General features: G+C 40.6%; 1 protein-coding gene across 5 annotated transcripts in view; it reads left to right on the top strand.

Annotated features, from left to right (window-relative positions):
• MPPED2 (metallophosphoesterase domain containing 2) overlaps positions 1-10,072 on the top strand; it is a 181,530-nt gene extending 171,458 nt beyond the window's left edge. For all 5 annotated transcript variants that reach the window (XM_036495754.2, XM_058663228.1, XM_004585435.3 and 2 more), the window contains 3 exons: positions 2,044-2,159; positions 5,904-6,017; positions 8,698-10,072. In XM_036495754.2, the coding sequence (XP_036351647.1) occupies positions 2,044-2,159; positions 5,904-6,017; positions 8,698-8,816 (349 nt within the window). In that variant the 3' untranslated portion in view covers positions 8,817-10,072. The remainder of the gene's footprint in view (positions 1-2,043; positions 2,160-5,903; positions 6,018-8,697) is intronic.
• The last annotated feature ends 6,279 nt before the right edge of the window (positions 10,073-16,351 follow it).

A 16,351-nucleotide genomic window follows, 5' to 3' on the forward strand; every position in this document is an offset into this window, starting at 1 on the left:
CAATGAATAGGTTCTCATTCAAGCTAATAAAAAGAAAGGGATCCTATTGGCTTATACACTTAGAAGGAAAATTTTGGTTGGATTCAGGTACAGGTGGGTCAGTCTTCAAAATGTCATTAAAGTTCTGTTTCTTGGTTTCTTTGTGGTGACTTGATTCTGAGTCATGGACTCTGCATGCAGACTCAAAGAGCTCCCAGACAATTCTAGACTTTCACAGTTCTCAAGCCTGTGGTCCTGGAGAGGAATCAGTGACATTTTCCCAAAAATCGCCAGCATAAGTCAGTGGAGGGTGAGTCTCATTGAGCCAGTGTGCATTGTGAACATCCCTAAGGAGATCCCTGGCGAAGGAAGACGAGAGGAAGATACTAGTCTCATTCTTAAAGGAGAGCAAAGTCAACCTTCGCACATGTGCTAAGTTGTAGAGGGAGTGGTTCGCCAACGGAAATTCAGATGCTGTCGCCAAAAGGGAGGAGGGCAAGAATGTCTGAGTAGGCCGACGCACCACAGTTCCACTCCACCGTGCTATTGTGTGATTTCATAACCGTGAAATTTATAGATGATTCCATTTTAGAGTTCATTTGGTTTCAAGTCATAAGATACATGAAAGTGTCCAGGAAAGTCTGGTTCAGGAAGTATAATAAACTAATTTAGGTAATATATGAGAAGAGAAACTTCATGTTAGTTAAAACGATGGGTTTTGGAAGCAGACTGCCTAGGTTTATATCCAAGTTATTGGTTGTGTTTAATTTATCTTGTGCCTCGGTTTCTTGCTCTGTGAAATGGGGATAACAGTAACCACTTCTTGAGTTTGTTGTAAGGTTTAAATATAAGTAAAACCTTCAGAATAGTACCTTGACATGGAGTACGATTCAATAAAGAACAACCGTGGTAGTAATGATTCTTGTATTATTATTGTTATTTATGTATAAGTACCCTGAGGATGGCACAGGAATTTGAAAAGTGGTTAGGATGCATTTCAGATATAACTTCTTGTTTGCTCTTTTGCTCACCGAGGCCACATAGTCTGTTTTCTCTAACATATCATCTCAACCTCCTCAGTAGGAACTAAGGTTCTCATCCTACACATGAATTTTCGCATGATTTCCTGACCTCATGCCCACCACCAAAGGGCTGCTGTGTCAGTGTTCCTGAAGTAAAATGCTTGTTATAGCTGGATGCTTAGGGATAGGCCAGTACTAGGAACTGCTTTGCACTTGTGTGATATAGCCTGTGGTATTTGTAGGAAAATAATGAAGCATTCTCCCATTATCATAAAGACATTTTCAGCTTCAATTAGAAACGATTATTGGATAGAGAAAAGTTTTTCCCTTCACACAGCATGGATGCCCAGCGTCTCAGACCTGGAGCGGAAGTTACTGCTGTGGTGACACCCTCGCAGTCCTGGTCAGGGAAGTGGATTCTAGAGTGGCGGGGGATGTCCCCTCAATTTTTCCTTTGGTGGTGAGAGAAAAAGCTCACGATTGCTTTTTGTTCACAGTGGCCCTTCTCATTGAAAAGAGCCCTAACATTTTTTCAGTCGTGTCGGTGTAGTGTATTCAGACATCTCACAGGAAGAGGTTTCTGCCTCAGATCCTTGTTCTTTGGTCCAGGACTTCAGTAGGCATTTTTTTTCTTTTGGTTAGGTAGTTCCATAGTGATGGGGAAGGACAGAGTATAGATGGAATTCCTAAGCTCTGAGGTACTAAAGGAGGCTAAGGTGGTGATGCTTTGGATCAGCAATGGGTATCTTGTATCAGAAATAGAGCTTTGGTTGAAAACAAAGCATTGTCACGATTTTGAGAGAGGCCTGCTGGGGAAGCTGCACTGTGAAGGCTTCTGTGTCCTTTCTACTGGAACAATCTGTAGGCTACACATTTACTTTCAAATAGATTGTTTTTGAAGTAGTCAACAAAAAAATATCCTGCTGCCAGGGCCAGCCATCAAAAAGAGCAATCTAAGCTACAGGGAACGTGCGAAAGAAATGTTGCAGAGTGAAGACGTGGCTCTGCTGGCCTGATACCCTGTGCGTTATCTCCCCCAAAGGACTCCGTGGTTTAATGGATGGGGCTTTAACCTACCCAGAGGTCAATCTCTGCTGGACAAGTGGAACCTCATCCCGGAGGGCATCGACATACTCATGACGCATGGACCTCCTCTAGGTAAGTGAAGTAAAGGTGTCCTTTGTTCATAGGAGATGCCTTTTCCCCAGCATAGTAAATAAGGGCTTCAGGGACATAATCACCCCTGCCCACTTGCAAACCAAGTGGATACCAAAAGAAAAGTCAATGCTTTTAGAGATACTTAGCATGATAATTAAACTCAGCAGTTCGGCTAGGCATGCAGGTGTTCTTGAGATTAACTTTTTTTTTATTTGGTTGAGTCAGGGAAACACCAAAGGAGCATGGAGCACCACAGTCTTTGGAGCTTGATAATTTATGAGTTACATTCACTTTGGAGCAAAGCAGGTGGGTTGGAACATGGAAGAAACACATGGATTGAAGAATTGTAGGGCTTTTAAATGACAAGAAAATGATAGAAACTTGGGCTCAGAGAAGCTCATTTTGCTTTTTTAAATGATGTTGCAACCTGGGGGATTTTTTGAAGTTTATTATTTGAAATGATCATAAAAGAAAATTACTTTTTAAAGCTAAGATGTTTGGGAAAGGTTTATACTTAAGGATATTCATACTGCAGTTATACTGAGTACATAGAATACCTAAAACAATGTAAATGTCAATGGGTAATTGCTATACTTTACTGTTTAGAGAGTAAAAACAAAAAGAATGTCCATGTTTAGTGCACAGCATTTTTTTGGGAGGTGGGATATTTTTAATTTGTGGTTGATTGCATCAGCTGATTCAGAACCTATGGATATGAAAAAAGAGCTCCGTATAATTTACAATTACCCATAGGCTTGTTTGGCTTAGTCATGGAATGGTTTTCAGCTGGCACTAGCACCCTGAGTCATGCATCTACACATTACCCATTACTTCTATCCAACTAAAATGTGTGCTCTCAGGAAATTCAGACATGTCATTTCTAATAAGAGATTCTTTCTTCTTTCTTTTTAATTGTGGCGGAGTTATAGTTTGATAACCACTTTGAATGTACAGCATTAAAAGAATTTTTTAAATTATCTCTATTTGGAATGAAGGGGACAACAGTTCATAACATACAAATGATTTTCACAGGTTTTCTTGTGTTTAAATGTCATTATCCATATCTCTTTCTGCTTTTTTTAACTACTCCTCTCCCCCTCCTCCCAAACAAAAACCTAAAACCTCCCTCTAATGCAAATTGAATCTTTGCAGAAGTTTCTCTCATCAAACCACTTGGTACTACATTTTCTCCCTTACAAGGGAAATGTTCTGTGTTTCACAAAGAAATAGTGGAGGAAAGATCCAGGGCCCAGGCCATGGTGAAGCATCTGCTATTTTTTTTTTAAGATTTACTCTATTTGAAAAGCAGAGTTATAGGGAGATGGAGAGTGAAGGACAGAGAGAGGTCTTCCAGCTGCTGGTTCACTTCCCATACGGCCACATGACTAGGGAGGGGCCAGACTGAAGCCAGGAGTCAGATGTTCTTCCAGGTTTCCCACATTTTCCAATGCTTTCCCATTCACATTAGCAGGGAAGTGGATCAGAAGGGGAGCAATAGCAAGAACCTGGGCACCTATATGGGATGTTGGCACTGCAGGCAGTGGCTTGTCTTGCTATAGCACAGCACTGGCCCTGTGACACGTCTTAAGGCTGCAGCAAGCACGAGGGAAAGAGTCAGTTCTGATGCTGATGTGGAAATGGTACAGAGTCATTCTCACGCTTCTTTCACTATCCCATAGCCCTCATCTCATGTTTTAAAAGAGTGTACTTACCCAATAGGTGATTGAGTAATAATCAATTAGCTTCCCTATTTTGTAACTGTTAGGCTAGCTGAAGCACTCATTGTCTAGCTAAATATCCTCCTCATCATGAAGTGTCCAAGGAGAGTATCCTATAAAATTATCCAGCCAACTTGATCATGTTCTGGAGCAACCAAGTTGAGTGCTGGCCTTATTTCTCTTAGGCCAATTTTGTAAGGAATTGGTACATCTTCAGCACAATTTGCATGACTGAAGTATTATATCTCTGAACAGAACAATCAGTTCCTATACTTTACCAAGTCATTCGTTGCAGTGTAGAAACAAATACAAGTGCTAATCTGAAGGATTCAGAGATCCTAACCACTCTTGCTGGAGACGCATTCATACCTCTGCAAAAGTAAAATTAACCAGCAAGAGGTTCTGTGTGGAAGAGTGGGACCTAAATTAAGAAGCTGCTAAGTAAAAGATCATGCAGTACTTCCATAATGGAAAGCAGAATCTTTGCCAACAAGTTTTGGGAATTCTTGTGAATATGTCATACTGAGAGAAGGAGATGGGAAGATTGGCTATGAATTATTTCCCTCTAGTGAGAGAAGCTGCAATGTCACAAGATCTTACTACTGTGATGTGAATAGTATGCCCTTACAGGCATTTAGCAATGGGATGGGATATTTTCTTCCTTTAAGAAAAATGCATCCATGAGATGAGAAAGCAATCACCATGGATAAAGGATGTTTTTTTATAATTAATTACATTTGAAAACTCTAGGACTTTGACTAGGATGCCCCATTTTCTATTTTTTAAGATGTACTTATATTAAAAAGTTGGAGTTATAGGAAGAGTGGAAATACAGAGAGATCTTCCATCTGTTGGTTCACTCCCCAAATGGCCGCAATAGCTAAAGCTGGACTGCTTCAAAACCAGGATACAAGGACCATGTGAAAACAAGGACCCAAGGCCTTGAGCCATCCTCCACTGTCTTCTGAGACCATCAGCAGGGAGCTCCATCCAATGTGGAGAATTGTGGAACTGCCAGCCATATATGATGTGAGCACAGCGGGCAGATGATTAGGGCTCCCATTGTCATTTGATGTTTTCCCCAGACTCTGGTCATCCCTTCAGCCTGAGTTACCATGTCTTTACTGAAACACTAAGTACTCATGTCAGCAGTTTGACCAAAAAAAAGTCCAAAGCTTCCTTTTTTTTTGCCCGGTCATTTCTAAATAGTTGACATTACCTAATGGTACCGTGAAATGGATTTTCATAGGTTACACTGTAGACTTTCATCCCACCTGCCTTTTCTGTGGCCCGTCCCTCTGAGGTGTATAGATTCCATTTCAGACCATAATCATCCAGATAGCTGACTTTGGCTATAATTGATGTCAGTTTTTATAGATTTTCTGCATTAAATAGAAAACTAAGTGGCTTTTAGTTTAAAAGCAGTCAATTAGCCCCAGCTTGCTGAATACCACCTTGAGGTCATTTTGTTGTCCACTGCAAGAGAGGAGCTTGGTGGAGCAACTGGGCTTTCCAAAGCTTTGGTCATTGGTACCCGCCAAGGGTTAAGAGATTTTGTACGGAAAAGAGCAAAGCATTTCTTGAGCAGCTTACAGGAGCTCTCCCTGTCCTTCTTGTTTAAACCATCTTGGAAGTAAGCTATTATATGAAAGATATAACAAAAAGAGAGAGAGAAAGTAACTGAATTGAGGGAGGAAGAGGTATTATGCTCTTGCCAGGAACAAATGTCATCGCACCCATGAAGAAGATTTGAAACTTGTGGCTGAATAAATAAATCAAACTCCTACAGAAAAAAAGATGTTAATTAACAGGAAGGGAAATAAGTGAAACTGAAAAAAATTCAAGAACCTAAAGAAGACAAAGTGAGGAGTAAAAAGTTTCTTAAAAGCCATTGTGAGCATTAATGGAGCATCTAGGATTACAGATAATGTAATAGACCTTCCATGAGTTATGGCTTCCTGAAAGTCTAAATGAAACCTTACCTGGAGAAAGAAAATTAAGAATATTGATTGTGTTTTGCCTCTAGGTTTTCGAGACTGGGTTCCAAAGGAACTTCAAAGGGTGGGTTGTGTGGAGCTTCTAAACACTGTCCAAAGGAGAGTCCGGCCCAAGCTCCACGTGTTTGGGGGAATTCATGAAGGTAAGAGCCAAAAAGAGACACATAGCATGTATGTCATTACCCAGGACCCAGTTAACAGGGGTGTGCTTTGGCAAAACTGGGAATCACTGAAAAGTGGTTTTCAACCTTTTCAGCAGTGGAACCCTTTTCTAAAGTGAAACATTTGAAGAAACCTTTACACATGAAAGTGATAAATATTTTATGTGAAATTTCTGCTACACTTAAAATTTTTTTTTATTGGAAAGTCAGATACAAAGAGGGGGAGAGGTAGAGAGGAAGATCTGTTCGCTGACTCACTCCCCAAGTGACTACAATGGCCCGAGCTGAGCCGATCTGAAGCCACGAGCCGGAGCCTGGAGCCTTTTCAAAGCCAGGAGCCTTTTCCAAGTCCCCCACGCGGGTGCAGGGTCCCAAGGCCTTGGGCCATCCTCAACTGTCCTGCCAGGCCACAGGAAAGGAGCTGGATGGGAAGCAGGGCTGCCTGGATTAGAGCCGGCACCCATATGGGATCCTGGCACTTGGGAGGCAAGGACTTTAGGTGCTAGGCTACCGCGCAGGTCCCCCTGCTACCCTTTTAATAGGACATAAGAACACGTTTGTGCCCACCTCTGTAAAAGCCAAGCACTTGCGCAGGCATGCTCAGGGTCCTAAGGAAGAATTTCTGGTAATTACTGCTACAGAGCAATCCTGAATGCACGTAAGGATAAATTTTCACTTTAAAAGAGTTCAAAAATGTGATCTGGATATTAGAAGCTAACGTGTGTGTAGTCATCTCTTTTACCCATAAGTATTGTTTTAAACGGAATGCACTCAAAGACCCAGGAAGATAGATTCTCTGACTTCAGACACACAATGAAAGTTGTATAACGAAAGTGGCAGGAACCTGAAAATTGCAGGTAGACATTTTCTTGCTAATCTACGAAACTGTTCGCGCATGCTGATTTTAGTAGACTAATTACATCTCCCCTGAGTGAGAACAGATCTGGTTGCTGTTTTCCGCCTTTCAAGGTAAGCAGAGTCAAGGTCACAGGAACTGAAAACCTGACAGGAACCTTCAGGGCTCTGCATTCTGTCTGCCAAGCCTTGTTTTAAGACAGGGAAAACTGAACTTCTGGGTAGGCACAAAAGCCTTTTCAGCGTGCCTTGGTTTTTCTGAGCCGCCCGGAGGTCCCCAGCTTCATCAAACATTTTGTGTGTGTGTGTGTGTGTATTTAGATAGGCAACCACCATATTCTCTTCAGCTCCTCCTGCTTATAGCTGCTGTCTGCATTTATTTATGAATTTGCAATCCAACTGAGGTGTTCAAGCCTACGTGTCTAGTGAAGCAAGAAAACGAAGTTTGTTTTTCAGAACCCACAAAGCCAGTGGCTTCTTGGTTAGGCAGGTAATAAAGAGCATATTGAAAATCATCCTCCTGAGGCCAGAGAAAATCCAGCTTGCTCCCCAGAGCTGGCCCCCAGCTGAGGGGCTGGAAAGCAGAGATGTGGCTCACAGAGAGCAACCAGGCCAGCCTCAGAGCCATGCGCCCTGCAAGGGGGGCACTACTGTAGGGCAGGATGGGAGGGGGAGGGTGATGCCAGCAGGGGAGACCACAGACAATGGCGCCTCCTCCCTGAACAGCACGGCTGAAGGGCTGCTCTCTGAAAAACTGGTTTAAATTTCTACAGCATGCCTATGGGTTTGCATTTCGTCTGCTCTTAAGAACAAAATCATTAATTATCCTTAAACTAGCCAGACAATTGGGAAATTCCACTGAAGCCCCTAAATAATCAACTTGCTTTAAAGGAAGGGATATCATATTCAAATAAACTTGCCTTGCTTTTATTCACTTAAGACAGCTGAAGAGGGCAGAGAGAGGGCACATACCAACCTCTTGATGGAGACAGATAACAAGACTCTATGACCTCACAACCAAACAGTGCACATTTTAAATACCGCTTTCTTAAGGGATTTTTCGATTGACCCTCATTATGCTCCCCATATGCTTACCGGGGAGAATTTTAGAAAATGAAGGAGAATTCAGAAAAAAAAATCCCTTATTAGTTATTTGTATAAGTCCAGGTGCTTTTCTTTTACATGGTCATGTTTTTATAAGCGATTGCAACCTGATACCAACATAGAATCACCAGCTTGGTTTAGAAAGCAATAAAAGGCATCCAGGGAAATAGACGAACTTGCCGACATCCTAAAAATTTTACATATTTAATGTTATAAAAGGAAGAGGCATCCAGAGACCTAAGGAAACTTTCTTAACTTTGTTCCAGTAGGTCACAACCCCCAGTGCAGGCCAGTGTTATCTCCTGATAGCCAGTTGGAATTTGGTTGTGTTTGCCCCTCAGGGGGAATCCATATGGCCCTAGGACTCCAGAGCTTGAAAATGAAAACACTCTTTTAAAAAGACGTAAAATGTTTTTCTTTATTTTCAACAGTAAAGAAGCCATAGTTTTCCCCAACAAGTTTAACACTCAGATAAGGGGAAAATAGTCAGTTGTTGGCGCAGAGAATTCTACATAAAGAAAACAGAAAAAAAATTTGAGCAGCAGCTAGTGAAAGCCGTTGTTTCTGAAGGAGGTTAAGGTGAATTCTGTCTCGCTGCCAGCTGACAAAATTCTTTATTTGTTTTTCTTGCTGCTAGCCCTGAGCTCAGCAGGTCACTGTGGTTTGTATATCTTGCAGTAACTGTGACACTCTCTCCCTACAGGTTACGGCATCATGACCGACGGTTATACAACGTACATCAATGCCTCAACATGTACAGTCAGCTTTCAACCAACCAACCCTCCAATTATATTTGACCTTCCCAACCCACAGGGTTCCTGAAGTTCTAAATGCCCTGTTGGAACGTGAGGGAAAGTCGATAAACTGCCATTTTTCTAATTATAAACTTACATTCTCTTACTCATTTATTTCCAGATTCTGTGAGTTCTTTTTGTAAATTGTTGGAACACAAATGATGCTAGAGGTTGTGCTTCTTTTTTATTTTTTTCATCCATTTGAAATCAAAGGAGCCTTGTGAATTTGTAAAAAAAGAAACAAAAAATGACTTCTCTTTTCTCAAAGGCCACGCCGTTGTAAATTGTTAGTGTTCGCCAAAGGACAGCCAAGCTTTCTTTTAAAAAATGATGAAAGTCTTATTTTAATATGCTTTAAGCTGGAAAAAAAAGAAAGGGAAAAGAAAACAGGTAGGCAGTGTTAAAAACCACTCAGATTTGCACAACTGTTTAAGAGTATTATTTGAGGTGTTTTATATTTTGATATTTTTGTTGTATTCTTGGAAATGCTTCCTTTCTGCAGATGGGGCCCAGTTTAAAGAACCTTCTCCCCAGAAATGGGCTTGGAAAAAGACTTCTCTTCACACTCTTGCCATCAGGAACACCATGTCATGGGAAGAAAACGGCCCTTGTTTAAAGGATGGCTTAGCTAGTGAGATCCATATCATGGTTATACAAAGTCTCATTGTCTGCTTCTTTCTTTTAAATTATTTTAGCTTTAAAAACATGGAAACGGAATCTGACAAGAGCAGGTATTTCATGCAGTAAAAGGAAAAACTAGTGTGCAGACTCCTTTTCAACATGGGTTTATATATATAAGTATTTTTTGTGTATTATGATTAAGTTAGGAATTTAATATTGCCAAGGACAGTACAACTGCAAAGGAATGCTGTACAGCAGCGAATCAGAAGTCTGAAAAAAATGACACACTTTCTCAAAATTCAAGGTCTTAAAGAGCTTGAGTTAAATCTAGGTACAATTACCAATGTGTATAGATGTCCGTGGATGCCATGGAAGCGAACTAAAATAAGGCTTAGTTGTCCTTTCTATTTAAGTACCGTGGATTGTCTTCTTCCTCCCTTCGCCCACTCCCATTTTGCACTGTGTGTCGATGCAATCTTCACTAGCACAAAATATTGTCGCTAATAGTTATTTCTGTTTTCCCGTTGTAAATGCTGTTGAGCTTTATTCTATTTTATGTTATCTTGTTCATGAAACTTAGGAAAGCAGCTGTTTCTTTAAATTTATTGTGATATTCTATATCTAGCGGCCTTTATATGCAAATAAAATTGCAAGATTTTTAAATCTGTGCTGTTTGGAGAAATGACTGGTGGAAGGATGGTGGCTTCATCCTGGAAATGGGGTGGGGGGTTATTCTTCTACAGCATCAATAATCTTTTTCTAAGGGATTAGAATCAGTGATTTTCCCCTAATTTTTAATCATTTTTTTTAATCACCATTCACAGGCTTTCAGATAGATCAATAAGGTATGCAGTGTACCCTTCTTCCATCACACTCGTCTATCTTGCCTTAGGTTTCAGAGGTTGAATATTTCATCTGGGGCCTTTGTCATTTCCATAGGAACACAGGAAGCGTACAACCAAGTCTATGAATGCTGTCTATGTTGAGCATGTTTGTGGTAGTGAGCAAGATGTGGGCATCTTGGAGATACATAACCACTGCACATTTGCAGTCTTTGAACTGCTACATTAGGTAAACTGCTGGGTGGAAATAGCACCTGATTATGGAACTGGCAGCTTCTGGCAGCTTCTGGAAAAGCAGGCTTTCCAGAGCTAGGTAGCTAGGTGGGTAGCCATAATGACAAGTGTTTGTGCATAACCCTTGAGAGAATATCTGGACACAAGCTAATTAAGCTGAGTACTTACTAAAATTGCTTTCCATTGTGTGGGAGGAGGAAGCAATCCAGTCAGCTAAATCTAGAGGGTAGATGGACCCACTGTCGGAGCTTTGTTCCTCTGATCCCTAGACTCTGTGTGTTAATTGTCTCTGAGGGAACTGTCAACACTGTCCAAAAGCTCAGAGCTTTCTCCTCTGGGCCTTGTAACAAGGAACCATGCAAAATTGCTCTCACAAGGTGGACACTTTCTATCCCTCCAGTACCAGAATTGGTGCTGAGCAGGCTTCATATTTCATTTGTATTCTTCACAAAATCCTCAAGGAGTTCACAGAAGCCACGTTTCACAGCTAGGAAGGCAAGCATCCTGAAATCAAATGACTTTCCCTAGAGAAACTGGAGGTTCCAAAGCAGGTCTGTGTGATTCCATAGCGCTTGCCCTTGCTATCCCACTGGTTCCAGGCCAGAGGAATTGAAGCTCTCCAGAAGCTGATATGAAACAGGCCTGAGTCACAGAACATTTCCCATCCTTCATCTAGAAGCTTGTGTGTATCCTGCAGTGTGGCTAAATAATAACATTCAGCTGGACCACTTCCTTTACTTGATCATTGTATAGGCCTGTGGGTAGGTAGGAGTAAAAACTCTAGGGCCACTGGCCAGCCCACATCAGTGCTCCCCAAACTTGCACTGATGCCATTAGCTAAGCAATTTCCTTATAAAATGGGATTAGGAGGAGAAAGTTGTAAGAGTTCATACAGTGAGAGATCGTTGCCTCGCATCCTGATAGAGGTGCACAGTGGGTGTGAAATAAGGTCACTTATTTTTAGCCTTGAGATTCTCCAGTCAGGATTCTATGGGTTTCCTCACTCTTGGCACCGGTGGCACTTTATCTCAAGAAAGTGTTTGAATTTCTTAAAAACATCGCATAGGCTTGACATTCACACGTAGGTCAAAGTACATGATAAAGAGCTATGACCGCTCTGAAGCAGAAAGGACAGAGGTGAGTGCCATCTCCAGGAGGAGGAGGAGGAAGTGGGTGCCCCCTGGCCAACTGGTTCAGGGGGGTGGAATAAATGCTGGAAAGAACATCCGGGGGTCAGATTCTGAGATTTCTTTCAAATATTTTGGTTTTCTCCTTACAGAGTGGTCGCTTATTTTCTGCTGCAAAATCACATCAGTTACAGTCAGAAACTGCCTCTTCATCTTTGATTAATTCTGAATGTCAAGTAAAATAAATGCTTAGAATTAATAGTTCAAGCACCAATGTATAGATATATCTTTGATTTGCTATGTGGCCATAGCAATTCCATGATCATTTGTGTGCCTCTCATGAACTACAAAGGTTGACTTTACATGGGCACCAGGCAGAAGCGGGGCCTCCTAAGGAGATTTCTGTTTTTCTTTCACAGAAAAGTAAAGGTGGTATTTAGAAAGAAAAAGGAAAAGGAACTCTGAACTTCTGGAATGGCCATGCCAGAGACAGGCCATCAGCAATCCTGCCACTTAACTATAAAGGAGGAGAAACTAATTTCATGTTAAGAAGATGGTATGGAGAAGTGGCCTGGAACCCTCTGTGAAACCACACCGTAAGACTGCCCAATCCTGGACTGCTTCCTGTCTGCATCTGCTTCCTGCTCACGCTGCCTAGCAGTGTTTCCAAATACTCCAGCTTATGGACAAATTCTTAACACAAAGTAAACGTCGAATCACGGCTGTTCAATAATTGAACAAAAACATCTTAACACTTCTAAGAAAGTGGGAACGGGGCCTGAAAAGATACTGAAAATTAAAATGATATCTTGGTATTTCACTGCACATCCTTGCTGAATGAGGGTGCATAGTGTAGGCATTATTTGAGAGTATAGCAAGTGCTCTGTCTGAAGTTAGCAAATCCCAAAGCCTCCTAGTTTTCATTTCTCCCTGCGTAAGACCTGGGCCAGAGTATATATTTACTCAAGTAATGGAGATGAAGGAAAGCTTAACACTGGCCACGTGTCAGAGCAGCAGTGACCTGTCTCCTAAAGGGATTTGTACAAAACACCCAGTCCGCCATGCTCTGTCTGCCACAAGCATGGTTATAAGATAAAAAGGGAGTGTAACAAAATTTTACAGGATAAAACTTTCACTGATTGAGCCAGAAGGAGGTGATGGAGTTGAAAGTTTGTAAAGAGAGAGAGTTCTTATGAAATGAACAGATTTGGGGTTGTATTTTCAGTGATGTGAGAGTGGAGAGCCCTTCCCATTCAGAGATTTAAAAAGATTTGGCAAAATTAGATACCTGACTTAAAAAGTCAGTTTCCCTTATCTGCCTTGGGGTTCTTGCTTATAAAGAGAGGCTGTTGCAGTTCTTGATGGTGTTAGAGGTCAGTAAAGAGCCCCACTTTAGCAGGGAAACCGTGACCATGCGATTATATATACCTGTATAATGTGAATAATTCTGACCTTGAAATGGATTTTTCAGACTTGATGTGGTAATATGATCAAGGTCCTAGGTGGAGTATTTTATTGTTCTGTCAAACATAATTTCTTAAAGATAAAAAATATGGACAGAAAGATGCTTTTTACCTTCTGTTAGCCATAATAATTGCTTGAACTGGACAGAGTGTAATGCAGCTGAAAACTCAACACACACACACACACACACACACACACACACACACACACATGCACAAATTGAACTTTTTAAATTCCTGTCCCTCTGAGCTCTCTGGCTAAACATTTGTGGTAGGTTCTTCTCAACTCCCTTTCTTTTCCTTCCTGAATTAGGGATGTCTTACAAGATGCAAGTCTGGAAGTAAAAATGCTTTCATATCTGAGCATCTATATCTGGGTAATGGTGAGTGAGAGAAATGCATATCCATTAGGAAGCACAGCCACAGTGATACTAAAAGCTCAAGTAGACTAAACACAGAAAGCAGGGAACCTCCTCCCCATCAATCAGCTCTGATTTTTATGAAGCCACAGTTACCGTGAGGTGCTTCTGAGCCCTCTCAGAGCTCACTTACTAACGTAAAGGATTTGTGATTTCATGGTCCATTTCTGCCCCCACCTTAGTGGATGACCTTGGGATTGGTTGAGCATTTCCACAGGAGCTCCTCAAAGAGCAAATGACTTGGAACCAGAATGCTTTATGCTTTATGCTTGGGTTTGCCAACATGCCCTTGTACAAGTAGACTATAAGGCTTATGTGACAACAGCTTAATTTCCAAAGGAAATCGTATTTTCTAGAAGCCCAGATCCCCTATTCTCACCATAATATTTCCATCCTAAACTGTCCTAGTTGTATGTACATAACTCTGTCTGCACCACATTCTGGGTGTTTCTTTCCTATTTGGGAGCTTCCCAAGGCCAGTGACTATGCCTTTTGTCTCCATTCCCAACACATGTGACCCAGGTAATGCTTTAATGAATGAATTGATGTTTGGCAAATAATAGCTGGGTATGTGAGAAAGGTAAGCAGAACCAATCACCAATAAAAACAAATATTTACTCAATATTGTAAGTCAGGTTCTGTGCTGGTAATCCTCTTTTTAAAAACCCAGTGCTTGCCAAGAAAAGGCCTTATAACTTGGTGGAGAAAACAAAATATTGATGTATGAAAGTGAAGGGCAAGAAGGCATTTAAGTAATAGTTCTAGGTAGCATGAAATTAAAGTTGAGATCTTTGAAACAGATATTTGTCCGGTTATATGCATGTCTGTAGCTTGGAGAAATTGCAAGGTGAAGTGTATATTTCTGGCAGACACAGGCAGCAAATCTAGGAAAGGGAGTCTGTGATGATAATGTTATTCCTACATAACTTCATTCCTGGAGGAAAAAGCCGCTATGACCAGCAGCAATTTGAAGTGTATCACGTAGCTGGTTTGTTTTCGTAATTTACTCTATGAAATGGTTTTCTCTAATGGCATGCCATTGACAAAATGCACCATAATGTCTCCATCCATCACCTCCAAATGCTTTTGCATGCATCAGTTGTTGACTTGTTTTCTCCCGTTCATCACATAAATGAGAGGAATGATTTATCCAAGGCCACCAGTTATTCTTATGTGGAATCTGAAATAGCTCTCTTGAGAAATAGTTTTGGGAGCACTTATTTGTGCTGCTTTAAGCTTATATTGGCAGATGACTTTGGAATGGTCTATGCTGCTATCCTTTTAAGTGTTTTCTGGGAGTCGGATCAAGGTTGCCATCGTGGTATGTAACTCCTGCATGTGAGAGTTTATATTCCGATGCATGTGACCATTGGTGTTGGATGCTGGGATGTTTAAGTCAAGACCTTAGCCACTGGTGCGAGTGGGCATTTGAACAAGCACGGAGATTCCTCCCAGGAGCTTTCTTCAAATCAGACTCACCAGAAAGAAAAAGGTATTACAAAAGGTGTAATGTTTATAAATCATTTCCCTCCCTTTTTGTAATTTATTCTGTTTCTGTCTGCCTGCAGCAAACATTTATTTTCTTTGCCCTCAGTTTTACATGGATAATATATATCAGAAATTTTTTAAAATGAAAATTAAGGTAATCCATACCTGCTAAGGGTATTTTCTCATTACCAGAAAGTGTCATTTCACATAGCTTTTGTCTCATTGGTGAAACTGGAGATGAGAGATTCAATAGATAATATAATACAAAAAAAATTGTAACATGAAACTCCTATCTGCGGAATTATTAAATTGTGACAAGATTTCAAATCCCGAGTTTATCTTCTCAACTCTTGTCTCAATAAGTTGAAAAGATATAACTTAGATGGTTTCACCTGAGAAAATTTGTTGAAATCAGCTCTGTAGGAACAGGAAAAATAATAATCCCCATCACTTTCTGTTTCTGAGTTAAAGTAAATGTATTTCTGCTGAATGTGTGCTTATCTGCCTCAATTTTACTTTGAATAATATGTAACAATTTAGTCCATTTTATATGACTATTTCTGAAACTAATAAAATTGAAATATGTGAAAGGATAATATAACTTTCCAGCACTTTTTTTTTCCAAAGGGTTGAAAAACCCAAGATTAAAAATACAGTGCTAAACCTTGAACACTGACTAAAGTAGGAGCAATATGTTAGTTTCACATCTTTTGAAAAAAAAAATTTGTGTATTCTGAAGAGAAACAGAACAAGGGATTCCGATAAAAACTGAATTCACCTAGACCCATAGGTATTATTGATGTAGGTCTGTTGATCACTGCTTTCTCCAAAGCTAGGACATCCACCAACAAAAGAGAATAATATGAAGTCTGCAGGCTTTAAGGATGTCTCCTCTGAATCTCAGATAAACTTCTCCAAGACAATGACACCTAACAGACTGGTCTGTAAGGATGCCACTCTTAAGAGTTTTTCCAAGAACTAAATTACATGACTATACTGAAGTGATAATACCTGAGCTATTCCAGCTCTCCTGTGGATTCAGCAGTATTCCATTTATTGATATGAATATTTATATACATGCCAATTGGACTGCAGTTGTTGATTTGCAGTGAATACCTTGGCTAGGATGCCGAGGACATAGCCTACTGTTTTTAAAGCTCAGCATTCTCAAAGCTATTTAAAGAACCCCTTCATCAACACCACTTTGGACCCATGATAAAAGTCATGTAATAGAGATATTCTCCTATCATACCTGTCAAATTGTTATTGCTGACATAGCCTAGAAACAATTCTGCGAGGAGATGAAAGTTAGCCATCTTGAAAATCCTCTATTGCTACCTTTTTAGTGAAAGTTGTACAAAGTTATAAA

Source organism: Ochotona princeps, chromosome 4, assembly GCF_030435755.1.
Source record: "Ochotona princeps isolate mOchPri1 chromosome 4, mOchPri1.hap1, whole genome shotgun sequence".
NCBI classification, from domain to species: domain Eukaryota; kingdom Metazoa; phylum Chordata; class Mammalia; order Lagomorpha; family Ochotonidae; genus Ochotona; species Ochotona princeps.